Genomic DNA, 14,073 nt, shown 5'->3' with positions numbered 1-14,073 from the left:
TATGTTTTTCTTTTAGTTTTTTGGGTAATTATTGAATTGAGGGAGGGGTTATCGTGTCTTTTACCAATTATATAATATTACTTAGATTATTAAATTGGAGGCGCATGGGGCTCAGAAAATTTGTGGCAACGAGTGTGGCCAAGTTAAGTGCCTAAATGATGGTTTTCCAAGGCGGTTATGAAATCGTATCGGTGGTTCCTACCTGACAATGTAACATGTGTTTCTTTTAAGCATGGGGTTGTGGCCTAGTGGTTGAAGGGATTTATTCTCTTCCTCTACACCAGGGTTCAAGCTCTACTTGTGTACGTCTGTCACCCTCGTGGTGCCTTACATGCTCACTGGGCTTGTAGGATGTTCAGCGAGCTCGGGGATTAGTTGTGGTGCGTGCAAGCTAGCTCGGACACCTCGGGTTACCAAAAAAAAAACGTGTTTCTTTTTTATTTTTGATTTGTTGTTAACAATCTTTTTCTTTTTTTTGCTTTTCATTTTTTCTCTCATCCTAGGAAAGCGTGATGTCCATAAAAAAATTCAATGCAACCTTTTAATTAGTTGTCTTCAGATACAGTCCTCATTCCCTAGTCTTTTTATTATTTTTTTTATTTAAAATAATTTATAAAAAAAAATTAAATTGTTTTTAATTTCATCCACAATGGATTTTTTTATCATTGAAATTTAATCCTTACAAAATTCAATGCAACCCTTCAATTATTTATGTTTGATCTTGCCTTTTAAAAATTCTTAATTAAATTAATCTATCTTACCTTTCAACATTAAACTTGTTTTATATTAAGCTTTTTAGTTGAGTCTAAATATAGAATTTAATGGTTTGCAACTTTGAAAAATTAACTTGGGTTTAGAAAATTCACCTAGATTTACTTGGTTTTTTCCTCTTTTTTAGCTCATTTTTTCAGTTTCATCCTCAAATATTTTTTTAGTTTTTTTTTCCACTTTCTATGGGAATTTTCAGTTTGTTTGAAAAAAAAAAACACATGTTGTCTAAATTTTTTTTTTTCAGGCTTTGTCTATTTTAGTTTTTTATGAGGATTTGTACTTTTGAATTAAATATAAGCATCAAGTGTTTTTCGTGCCTTGTTGTAATTTCTTTTGAAAATTTGGCCATCTTAAAGCCCCATGTCCTTTAAGTCACAAGTTAACTTATCGAGTCGCATATAGTTTTAAAATAATGTATTTTGATTTTTATTCAATTGTTATTTTTTTTTGTCAAATTGTTTCCTTTACTCTTTTTGTTTTTATCTTTGTTTTGGATTATTTTTGTGAAGTTGTGGCCTCAGGAATTTTTAATTTTACCATTTAATTTAATATTGGAGATTTTAGTTTTTAATGTTTTGATTTTTAATTTTTATTCTTCACTTTTTTAACAAATTTTCATTTGTTTTTAATTTTATCTTTAGATATTAATTTTTTTTTAATTTCATAACCCGGATGTGTTGATAATTTTTTCCTGATTTCATGTTTTGATTATTGGGGATTAACAATTATTTTTTTTTTCAATTTTCTTTCTATGATATCAATTCATCATTTTTTTTCTTTTTTTAAAATATACTTACAAAGCTTAAGTATTTTTTTTTTTCACAATTCAAAAAAATTAATCTAACCCATGGTGAAGCACGTGCAAGTTATCTAATGTTAACGATATTAGATTATTACAGTTACTATTCTGGAAATTTCAATTTCTAATTAAGGTGCTGAAATTTGATGAATGTTTCTTCAATGAAAAGTGACCTTTATTCAACACAGCCTAGTTGAATTAACGCGAGACTTAACTGACTTATTCTCTAATTTTTTTTAAATCAAATTAAAGTTAATTTAATTTATCGACGATTTAATCCATAATCATATTAATAAGGTCAAATCTCTTTATTTTTTTTAATTCAAATATATTATTTAAAAAAAAAAAAATTATTACCTTGAATTAATTGAAGTTCATCGTGTCAATCATCGGTAGCTAATAACATTACCGAAATCTGAATTCCCCCCCATCTCTCCCAGCCTAGCTAAAGGAAAGGGCATATCTTAATTAATTATAGTAATCAAAACCAATAAGGGAATTTGAGAGGTCTAAATTACTTTATATATATATATATATATATATATAAAAGTGAATTATTATTTATCCCTTTGGTTTTGGAAGCTCAATATTAAATCTCTATATCTTTATATTTTCTTACACGGTCATTGCATTGTTTTTCATGATAATTTAATTGTTTTTACTAATCAATTTAAAATGCATTTAAAAAGGGATAAATTATTAAAATAAAATAAAATTAAGAGTCAACTTTGGCCAATGAACTAACATATAATTTTCAAAATAAAAGGACTAAATTATAAAATCATTAAACAACAGGGATTACATTATAATTTACTTTTTAAAGGGGATTTCCTCGGGTTTAAATAAAAATTGTTTGACTTTTTTTTTTTCCTTCCAATTACAACGACATATTACACTTGTCTCTTATTCTTTTATTTTTTCATCAATTTTGTTTGCACTCTCAAGTCTCGTCTTTTATCCGTTTTTTTTAATCTTTGCATAGCAATCTTGAACTCATCACTTCCTTTTTTGGCTGCATTGGTGCCCCTGACCCTAAGCTCTTTGTAGCTTCTCAAGCTGAGTGAGACCGGCCCTCTTTGTTTTTTGACCTGGGTTTAGGATTTAAAACTCAAATCTTCTCTTTTTAGTCTCTTTTAAGCTGTTTTGCTTGCAACCCATTTGCTGGCTGCTGTTTGTGTGCTTGATAGAGAGGATAGTTTGGATAAAGTTTGAGTCTTGTGGGAGATTTTTAAGCAAAGGTGAGTTTTTTCTCAAATGGGTTTGGATTATTTTGTGTTTATGTTTATTGTCTTTAACTGGTTTTTTAAGTTTTTTGGGTGGCCATTAGGGTTTTTTGAACTGTGTTGGTTTAGTTAGTATCAAAGATTTATCGCTTGAGTTGGTGAATTTCAGGTAAAAATGTTGATAGAAACCATGAAGTTGAGATTTTGAGCTCTTTTGGGGGCTATTTATGGTCATTATGTCTGTTAGTGATGATGTTTTTGTGGCTTGGGAGGAGCACATTATATGCCATGAACGTGGTAGCCGTGTGGTTCATTATCACTTGAAGGATACCTTTGGGGGTTTAGTTCTTGCTGTTATAGGGACGGAGAGGAGTATAAGGCACATGACATATGTAGTTTCTGACGAGTTTTTGGAAGCCTATGGGTCCAATGAGTCCATCAATGCATCTACGAAATGGAGAGCCCGGCGAGAAGTTGTGGACTGGTTGACATCAATGGTGTCAAATGAAGGATCCCCTCTACATGTTTCAAGTACGTACTCTACGTGTTACTGGTTATGATTTTGTAGGTTTATATGGAATGATATTGAGGGATTACAGTTCTTATTTTGTAGTTGTATTTGTAATTACATTAAAAGCATTGCCTTGCCAATCTAGTTTTGAGGGTCGAGTATAGCTTTGGGAATAGACTGCATGTGATGTTCTGCTTTACTAATGACACCGGCATGATTTGAATTTCATCTTTACATCTGCTTTACATCTGTCCTAGCCTTATTTATTTTGTCGGAGTTGGTCAAGCATTGCCATTTTTTGAGATTTAAATTGCACATATTGCAACTCAATTTCTCAAGGTGGAAAACTAATTATGTTGAGATTTTTGTTAGTCATTTGGAAGTACCCTGTGATGTAAACCAATTTTGCATTTTATATCCTACTGGAGCATAGGAACCATGTGCTTAGTTTATCTATTGGTGGAGCCAATATCTTAGGCCATAAATGTCCATTCTCTGCCTTCATACCAGGGTGGATATCATGCCCTTCTTTTAATTGCGCATCCATTTTTTTTTCTGGATTGTGTTACACATGTGCTAAGACATCTAGCTTTATGTGTGCGTGAACTCACTCGCATAGTCAAAAAACAAAATAGCTCGATTTGTCATGAAGCTAATGGGTTACTCTCATAAAAAGCAGTACTCCACTACTTTATGAAACTTTCAATATAATTACAATCAAATGGTTTGTGAGCAATGACTTATGGAATCTGAACCATTCAATTTAAAATTAGTTATGTTATGAAACTTAGATTGCCAGCACCCTACTTCCAGTCTTATGAATTTAATGTATTTGGCATGACAAGGAAACTCGCATCTTATTACCTTTTTGTTATGGAAAGCTGAATTATAACACAGCATCTTTCCATATATGCAGAGGTTGTCTTTCACGTGTCTTCATGTGTTTGTTTTCATAAGCTCCTCTTATAATCTCATTCTCCATCACATCAGGCTTCTCGTTCTTTTTCTTTCTCCTCTTATCTGTCTCGATTGATTTCACATCAGGGTGAATTCAAAAACTAATGGAAGGCTTCTCGGGTGAAATTATTGTTTTATGCTTCAGAAGTATTCATGATAGCTTATGTTAAGATTGTTTATTTTCCTGTAATTATGTTTTTTTCACTGAATGCACATACATCCTTGAGTAAATAATGAGATGTTATAAGAAAAATTAGATGCCATAATTATGGGCATGAGTGTGTGATTCTGTGTTGCTTCGTCTAGTAATTGTGTGTATCCATGAAATGGGTAAAGGCAAATATGTGGAAATCACATAAGCATAGGCAGCCCCTCACACACTGTATATGATATTTGTAAAATAATGCTGTTTTCTGGATTGAAGGATATAATTCTCTGGTCCTTGAGTTTGCTTAATTCATGCCTGTCTTTTGTTCACTAGTTTTGATGTCCAGAGCACTAATTACCATTCTCACTTTTAAGCTCTCCATCTACATATGGTCCTCTTGGTGCATTTTCTTGCATATATCTAATTCTTTTAATTTCAAAGGGCTCGAAAAGTTTTATCAATTTAATCAGCAGTGGTGTTCACTTTCAACTGTTGGATCGGAAATTTATGAGAAATGCTAAAATCTCTTATGGCAGATGCACAGATAAATGGCTCAGCTCAAGGTTCAGGATCTTTTGGAGTATCAGTGACTGGATTCAATGCTTCAAAAACCTATTTGCCAGTTTGGATGGTAACCACTTATTGTAGTTGATATGCATAGTTTTTAGATTTTTTAACTTTCTTTGTGGTTGTTGACTCCGTCGCTTTGAATTCAGGCTCGAAGCAAATTGAAGGTTCAGAATTCACACATTAAGTGGTTTGGTGCGGCATGGATATGTGCTAAAGAACTCAAGCACTACCCAGCCTTTTTCAGAAATGGGAGTACCATAACTGTAAGTGTTTACCCATTGGCTAGTTATTTCTTTTTCTAGTTGCAAACTTATCTTTGTTGAGTGGTGTTACTTTTCTTCATCTTTCTGCACATTTGTCCTCATAAATTATTATTATTATTAGTGGTAGTGGTAGTAACATTTTTTAAACAAAACTTGATGGTTAGGTCCATTCCTTCGTATTTATAATGGCTGAAGAAAAAGGCCGCTACCTTGGATACCTGGAAGATATGTATGAAGACAAAAAGGGGCAGAAGAAGGTAAAGGTGCGGTGGTTTCACCATAACCTGGAAGTCAAGGGTGTAATTCCTCAACTGAATCCACACCCCCAAGAAGTTTTCATCACACCTAATGTCCAAGTGATCAGTGCAGAGTATATTGATTGCCCAGCAACAGTCTTGACACCCCGACATTATGATAAATGTATGGCTGGCGTTTCACATACATCAACATCTGGTGTCCACATGTGCTTTAGGCAGTTTAAAGACAACAAGATCAAGCCGTTTGCTCTTACTAAATTGCATGGATACTTCAATCAAGCAATCCTCTCTACTTTGGATGGATCTATTGTCCCTAAGAAAAAGGTTAGGTATGATAATCTGTACAAGGAAGACGAGGAGGAATTGACCCGTGGTAACCCTACCAGTGTAGGTAGCAAGAGAAGTAGAACATCCAAGGAGCAAGACAGACTTGAGAGTGGATCAGGTCTCAGAAATTGGGCCTGTGGAAACCAGATAGCAAAATGTAAATCAGGATACCCGAAACTGAAGCTACGGTTATCAAAGGTTTCCATGGGAATTGAGTTTGTTATACCCCAGTCCAAATGTTCTGCTCCTTTCAAAGTGAATGAAAAGATAGAGATGCTCTGCCAAGATAGTGGGATTCGAGGCTGCTGGTTTAGATGTAAGGTGTTGCAGTCCTCTCAGAAGCATCTGAAAATTCAATATGAAGATGTCCAGTATGTGGAGGGATCTGGAAATCTAGAGGTATGCAAATTCTCTTGTATCTCCTATTTGATACTGACAATCAGTAAATTTTGATGGTGGCAGGCAAAAACATTTGGTAGGATCATCGCATTGCCTAATTCTACACCTCTTACTCGAAAGAAGAGGTTGTATGTTTGAAATTTGAACCTCCCTCCCCAAATTATCAGAACTTTCTATTAGACCCGTGCCTCGGAGTGATCATCGAAAAATATTTTGATTCTTTAGTATTGTCATATTGGAGTGCATTACTTGGTCATAAAAATCATAACATTTTTCATTCTCTTTGAAGCTAACCTTAAATGGACTTAATTTTTGGAATTTTTATTGTGTCTTAGGAATGGGTCCCTGCTTCCAGAGTGGCTGCTCCTGATAAACTTGGCATGAGATGTTTAGGTCGCAAGACAATCCGGCCACATCCTCAAAATCATTCTACTGACCATATTTTTGAGGTTGGAGCCCCAGTTGATGCATGGTGGAGTGATGGATGGTGGGAGGGTGTTGTATCGGGAGTTGACATCTCTGGGAGTGATTGCCTGCAAGTTTACCTTCCTGGTATGGTACTGTATGGCAATATTGGATATATTTCTTCCTTCTTATTTTTTAATCATATTCATCATCTGGCATGAGATGCACTCGCTCATGCATTTGCAGTTCTATTTTAATTATGTTTGTTAGTAACCATGGTTAATGATGCTTTTAGGTGAAGGCAAGTTCCTGACTGTCCCAAGGAAGAATGTGAGGAGTTCCCGAGATTGGGTTGATAACAGATGGGTTGATGTAATGGCAAAGCCCGATATACTCCATCATCTATCTGCAGATGCCATTTCTATCATCAAGCTTGAGGCACGAGGGTGTGATACTGCTGCATCACTGGAGCACAAATTTGTCAAAACTTCCAGACTTGAAGCTATTGAAGAAGATGAACCCTTACCTGGTTCAGTTGTGTCTGGTGATCTCAAAAATGTTAAGAAGGTCTATTCGAGACAGAGGCATGGTGTAAATGAGAAGGATGAAATAAAAACACATGGAGCTGTTGATGATGATGATGATGTTGGTGGTGATTTTCATCATGAGGAGAAAGCGAAAAATGTTGCTACCACTGCTTATGTTGACAATGGTGGTGAAGATAGCTCTGGCAATAACACACAGTTTCTTTTGGACGAAGAACTTAAATCTGTTAACAAGATAAGTGAAGCGGCAAAAACTTTATAAACGATCACCCAAGTTCCATTAATAGATGACATAGCTAGAGTGAAGTTTTAACTGTGAAGGTGGGTTAGATGGCTTCCTGTGTATAAAGATAGAGAAAGGGTTGTCACAGCTACAAGAGTCAGATGACCTGCAAGTTTTCTCCAACTTCTAGAGAGTTGGCAGGTATATAGTAATATGAGTACCAACTTTTACTGAAATCAACTTAGTGTCAGAAGATGTTGGGTTTAGAACTTTGATGGAATCAAGTCAAGCTAGACAGTAGCTCAGTTCAATCATAGTAGTTTATGAGTTTGTTTCAGTTCAATCTTAAGATAGCTTTAAGTGTCGGTTTGCACCATGCAGTGAATGCTGGTGATGTATGTGCAACTTGAGAATTGCTCGTGTCATATAGGCTTATATTACAGTATGTGTTTGCAACTTTATGAACTGCATTTTAGTCAAATAGGCTTGTGTTTTACAGTGTAGTTTTTAAGGTTTAGCTGTGAAGGTTACAAGGTTGTTTTTGTTTGGAAAAGAAATAGAAATGTAGTTGTTATTTCACCTGCCTTTCTTCATATGTTTTTGTCTAGGCATTTGCTTCATTTATTTTGTTTATGATACCCAAAAACCCATTCCAGATTTTCATGTCCAGTTAGCTCTCTAGCCTATGTTGAACGAGAGATTGGCTTTCCAGCACTGCTTGGATAGGCCTAATTGGGTTACTCCATAACCTTCTCAGCGCTGCTTGGATGTGAAAAAATGCCCTAATGTTGATTTGTTCTTTTCCCTAATTATTGTCGTGTGCTTGTTTAATCCTTCATTTTATGTGATGCAAGGTTAATTTTGTCGGTTTGGCAAGTGAGAACATGATGATAACGTAGTAACATTCGTAATCTCTATTTCCTCCATTTTCAAGAAAATCTTACCCTATATTTTGGCTCTTTGACCATGATGTGCTGTAAAACTTTTGAAATGAAATCTTTACCCCATAACTGAGGGGGAATCAATATTTTTATACAATTGATAGAGCAAGTTAGCAAATGACTATCATGGAATCAAGCATGATGGGGGTATGGTTTTGCCTTCCAGAATGGCATGAATTCCATGAATTGGTACGCTAGTCTACATGGTACATGTGCACTGGCGAACTTGATGCAAGTTTAGAAAGGCTAAGGTAAAGCATATTTTTATTTCTTTAAAAGAAAATGAACACAACATAATTAAAGAAAATTGAGGACAAGCATTAATGAGCATCAAGGTTGAGCAATCCCCTTCTTCACAAGCATATCATACACCCTATCAACTTTGCTTGCTTCAATCTTGAACAAGGGGTGAGCATCCAATTTCTTAGCGATGTTACCGCTGAAGATCTCCTTGGTCATGACCTCTTGCATCTTGAGGTAGACAGGAGGTGGTAGGTGAATCTCACGGCATAGCCGTTTTTCCTGCCGACGCATTAAAGTTAGCAACCTCAATGGCAATCCAAAAGACATTATACTTGGGAATTCACAATGAAGCCTCAAGGGCAGTGCATGACATCGTTGGACAATTCTTTTGCCATTTAACTAAAGGAATGATGAATGCTCAGCAATAAGATGTTTGTTGTTGGTCCACAACAACAACTAACCAGATCGGGCATTGTTTACAAATGTTAATGAAGAAAAACTACCAACCAGGGATTTGATACTTACAGTTTCAGATAGTAGCTGCGTTTCATAAAAGCCTGTTGTGTCCAAACCATTGGCGTAGCTAGCAGAGCCCTGTCCTACAGGTCTAGTACTCGAATCCTTCCTAACAGACTCTGAAGGAATAAATGCATTGGGAGCACCATGATTGCTAGGACCAACCAGAGCATTGTCTTTCAGTCTACTGGAATTTTCCTCGGCTTCTTTTTTCCTCTTCTGCTCAAGGTACCTGTCTGCCTCAGCTGCTGTGCGGCAACCAGCTGCTTGAGCTTCCTGCATAGTTACAGCAACATGAGTTACAATTAAGCATATTAATCATTCACAAACAGAAGTCCATGTTCTTCAGTGTGAGTGGCAATTTTTCTGTTCAAATCAGTGCCCGCCAAATCCTGTTTATACAGGACATAGCAGCCAGTGTTATTTATTTCAAGGGAAAAGTGAATCAAGTAAGTATAAAGGTGCATTTTCAGAATAAATCAAAAACCTTCAGCTCTTCGATCCTTTTCAGCATCCGATGCTCTTCGACAACAACCTGAAGCAATTCCTCATGCTCTTCCTTGGAATGAAAACGCATGAAAGGGTCATAACGCCGACATAATGCCCTCTCTTCTGGAGTCAAGTCCTTTTCAAGAGGACTTGGTTGCAGCAGATTTCTTTCTAGTATGAAATCTTTTCTGCGCTTTCTCTCATCAAGCCTGTCAATATCCAGCAAGGTTATATTATTGTGAGATGAAATTAAACAGAATGACAGATATATTTGGTATAAGCAAGCAACTTGGCAGTATATCTTTTAACATTCAAAACAAAAATTCAGCATTAGAATTGTAGGTCAAATATGTTTGCTCTGTGATTTCATTTTCAATCCCCTTTAGTTTATGCACCTTTTACCTTAATGCCTATATATATAACTCCCTAATCCTCCCATGTGAACAAGCATGATGTAGCAAAGTTCGTTCAGACTAACAAACATTGCCAATTCATTTACTACCTACCGCTTTGAATATATATGCAGCACTCGCAATTTCAGCTCCCGCTCTTCCTCAGTGTCAGTTTCTTTAAATTCCATCTCAGCTAGCAACTGCTCAGCATCATTATCATATTCGGGATCAAACTCCTGCCTCTTGGGGTTATAACCGCTCAACTCCATTAAAGATGGACCCTCACTCCCAGAGGAATTCGGTTTCTTCCCCTTAGCATTTCGGTCCACCTGAGGATCTGCCACCAACAAAAACCATGATGACTAACTGATCCTCCATAGAATTGTTCACACATCGAGTAAGCAGACAATAACATAGTACTATCCTACAAATTAGAAGCGGGGAAGCAACAAATTTCAATGAGCAACAACATCCAAATCACATCAATTTCAATTATATCAGATGAAAGAGATTATTTTCAAAACAATCAAGCATCTAGAGGACAATGACAACAGCAACAACAATCACCTACTAAAAGCAATTTGGATAAGAAAAGTCATGTATCAAACCTTCCACTTTAACAACACTAGGTCCATCTTTAACCCGAGCAATGCTAGATGCCTTCTTATTAGCAGCTGTTGCTGCAGAGTTTGTGGTAGTAGGACGGCCAGCAGGTTCTACCTCTGAAGGTTAAAAAAAAAAGGATTCATTCGTTGCAGAAATGACATTATTTCAATTCATCTTCATGAAACATCTAGTTATTTGAGATATTATTCAAACTCACCCGAATTTAATGTTGATAATCGGCCAGAGGAACCTCCTTTATGCATTTCTTCGACTCTAAGTTAATCAAGGAAATTGGTAAAGGCATGTTTAATAGGTGATCAGATATAAATTATTAAGAGAGAAGAATGGAAACCGTACTTCACTCTTGAAGGAGAAAATGGAGATTCTTCCTTCAAAGTAAGATCCCCAAGCATAGCAGCACCTATAAATCATACATAATTTGTGATCAAAATTTCTTTTCAAAAGGTCATAGTTTCAAGAATTTGTATAGCAACAGTAAGTAACACAACCACGAGTGGCTTGTTCACCACTGAAGTAGGTTTTGCTTCCTACTTCAGTAGAAAATCCATTGCTTTTATGCTAGGAAATAGCAAGTTGAAACTAAGGCACACTAGAGCACCATGCACAATGTATATCAGGAACCACAGTTACAAGGAAAAATTCTAACCAGTACTGGGGATCAAAATATTAGCCTCAAGCCAAAGAACAAACTAAAATAAAGTTCCACCAAGGAAGCAGAAGTAGAAGAAAAATACAAAAACAACTATTGGTTGAGATATATAATGGTAAGCATGCATTAACACAAACCTTTTTTGTCCTCACTATATCCCTTGGCCATAGCAAGAAGTTCCTTTCTATTTTTCCCAACAACAAGCGACATGTCCTGAAAAGAAGAAAAATGTTCAATTTTATCTTCTTCTACTTAAATCAGAAACAGCTTGAAAAGAGAAGAGTTTTTCTATATCATACCGGGAGAGGGAAGTACTGGGATTGCATGTAAACACTATTATAGTGGTCAATACATGTGTCTTTACTCTTTGTTCCCACGTGCTCAGCAATTTCTGCCCAGTTCCCCAATCCATACATTTCAATTCCCTAAAGATCAACAGCATATCAGAATTACCTTGCAATGAACATTAAAATCCCAAACTAAAAAAAAAAACTTCTAAGAAATTGAAAAAAAGAAAGTTAAACCAAACACCTCTAGAAGCAGTATTTCTTCATCTGCATTCCAGTCAGGGCAAATAAGCGGGAAAGATAAATTATCCTGTAGAAATGAAAATGCATAAAAAATCATCTTGCCAGCTTTCTAATGTTATAGATTGAACGCTATGCCCACATAAGAATTGAGACTTATAGGTATTCCAACTAATTAAACCATGAAGAAACAAATGCAATAAATAAGTGAGCATATGCTAACATGAGAAAGAACAGTTCAAGTATAGTACAGTTACTAAATACTAAATAGAGATGCAACAGGAAAGCCAAAATTTCCTAAATATCTCATCAAACAAACCAGTAAGGTTCCCATGCTGATACAGGGACAAGCTCAATGCCAGATTAAAAAGGAATAATGAACAGAAGCACGCAAAATAACAAGTTGGCAAGTTGTTAGAAGGAGAAGCACTGACCATAACCCTGTAAGGGTGATTGCTTTTATGAGGTGTAACCTCAGCCCCTACAGAGAAGCACTCTAAGCATAGGTCAAAATCAGGGCACATAGCGCATTTGATACGGGTCTTCCCTGTTATATCTTTATTGCAATAATTGCAATGGTATAATGCCCTTTTCCCATCACCACTTCCTTGGCCTGGGCACATTAAAAAGTTAAGAAGAAAACAAAGAAAAAGGTCATCAAGATGAGGAGGAAAACAAAATCAATCATCCTTAGGATGCATAGAGATCATATGCATGATGGTACTTAGAAGAACAAAGAATTTGAGTAATAACAGCAGCATCAATTTTCGTGACATCTTTGAAATATTATTCTGTAATCAGTACCACCTTAACTATCTAGAAGTCTCTGTCAATTACAGTTTTTAAACCCCCTATTAGATAACAACTACAAGACACTGGTAGATTTCATGTTCAGAATAGGACTCTAACTTGTATTTTCTATTCTACGAACTGCTCATGAAGTAATTAATGCTTTAGATGAAACAATTCTTTAAGATGATGTTCTATTACACTGTGCAGCAGGTAATCATGAAAAAAATTGCTGTGAAAGTTCAAATCTAAAAAACTAATCATTTTTAATTTCCCACAAGGATGGAAAATTACCAGCCAATAAAGATTCGGAATTATCTCCACTTGCCGCATTCTTCTTCCTTCTTGATCTGCAATGCCAACAACGAAATTCAGGATATACTACACTCATATAGCCAAAATTGATACTCAGTAATCACATAAACAAAAGTAATGAGAGACAATCTACATTAACCACCTTCAATTATGCAGAGACGAATTCTACATTACTAAATTCTATCAAATGACACTTCAAATTCATTTCCATTTTCCATCTTACTAATTAACATTACAAAACACGCAAAAGTAACACCAACAAAAACAGAAAATAAAACAATCTACAAACTGAATCAGAAACCAAGAAAGCAAACAACTTCAAAAAACACAAACCTCTGAGTAGGGTCTTCATCATTAGAGTGAAAATTCCCTCGAGAACGACCCATTTGTTTCTGTAATCGAGTAAGCTCACGAGTACCTGTATATGTTTTGGTATATAAAACAAATAAGATAGACCAACCAAAAACCTGGTATTGATAGACCCAGAAAAACCCTAACAGTGCACACCTCAAAAAAGGTTGAACATCCAAAATTAGCAATGAAAATCAAACATGTAAGGATAATTTACGAATGGGAAATAATGGGTTAGAATCAAAATTGAGATAACACAAATGGGTTGGTGTCAAAATCTAAACTTTTTCAGATTTTTTGCATTTTCTTGAGGATTTTGGATAGAGATTGTTCTGATGATGATTTTAAAATTGTGGGCGTTGTATAGTTTGGTAAAATCTGGATAGTCCTTGCCATGTATGTAAGAAAAACAGCTTGGAATAATCTCTGAGTGTTGTAAGTGAGGTCTACTATCAGTTCTGAGGTTTTATTGCTATATATTTGCAATACTAGCAACTATAACAGGTCTGTTTGTTTCGCGAGAAAATTAAGTTGCCGGTCGAGAGAGAAAATAATGTGTGCTGTGTGTTTTTTTCCCCATGCCTTTTCCAAGGTGGGGTCTACTTGGTCTGAAAAAAACTATTATATTATAATTATGTTATAATTATATTATAATTTCTATTTTGCTTTTATAGGAGTAAATTGATAGAAATTCAAGGTATTTGTTTTTGTGGTTTAATTATATTTTCAAAAATTAATTTTTTTTATGTTTTTAAATTGTTTTGATATGTTGATGTTATAAATAAATCAAATATTAATTTGATATATTTTAAGTGAATTTTTTTTTAAAAGCAATC

At 35.2% G+C, this 14,073-nt stretch overlaps 2 protein-coding genes across 4 annotated transcripts; one reads left to right on the top strand and one right to left on the bottom strand.

Annotated features, from left to right (window-relative positions):
* The first annotated feature begins 2,469 nt into the window (after positions 1-2,469).
* Positions 2,470-7,977, top strand: LOC118052887 (uncharacterized). Its single transcript, XM_035063974.2, has 7 exons — positions 2,470-2,808; positions 2,963-3,324; positions 4,946-5,040; positions 5,126-5,242; positions 5,407-6,225; positions 6,561-6,777; positions 6,926-7,977. Exons 2-7 carry the CDS (start codon positions 3,021-3,023, stop codon positions 7,435-7,437), a joined length of 2,064 nt encoding a protein of 687 aa, XP_034919865.1. The 5' UTR covers positions 2,470-2,808; positions 2,963-3,020; the 3' UTR covers positions 7,438-7,977.
* A 404-nt stretch (positions 7,978-8,381) lies between these two features.
* Positions 8,382-13,798, bottom strand: LOC118052886 (transcriptional adapter ADA2b). Of its 3 annotated transcripts, none has more exons than XM_035063973.2 (14): positions 13,394-13,798; positions 13,220-13,315; positions 12,866-12,921; positions 12,217-12,395; positions 11,787-11,852; positions 11,555-11,680; positions 11,393-11,468; positions 10,943-11,006; positions 10,803-10,858; positions 10,588-10,701; positions 10,094-10,316; positions 9,586-9,796; positions 9,108-9,374; positions 8,382-8,861 (listed from the first exon to the last, which is right to left on the bottom strand). In XM_035063973.2, the coding sequence occupies exons 2-14, from the start codon at positions 13,270-13,272 to the stop codon at positions 8,670-8,672; spliced, it is 1,683 nt and encodes a 560-aa protein (XP_034919864.1). In that variant the 5' UTR covers positions 13,273-13,315; positions 13,394-13,798; the 3' UTR covers positions 8,382-8,669. The 3 variants fall into 3 exon arrangements, with proteins under 3 accessions (XP_034919864.1, XP_034919863.1, XP_034919862.1); XM_035063972.2 differs by having other exon boundaries at positions 13,220-13,304; XM_035063971.2 differs by having other exon boundaries at positions 13,220-13,798.
* Between the last annotated feature and the right edge of the window lie 275 nt (positions 13,799-14,073).

This window comes from Populus alba, chromosome 6, assembly GCF_005239225.2.
Source record: "Populus alba chromosome 6, ASM523922v2, whole genome shotgun sequence".
NCBI classification, from domain to species: Eukaryota; Viridiplantae; Streptophyta; class Magnoliopsida; order Malpighiales; family Salicaceae; genus Populus; species Populus alba.
The sequence above is the reverse complement of the archived record's forward strand: the minus strand, read 5'-3'. Positions and strand labels throughout refer to the sequence as shown.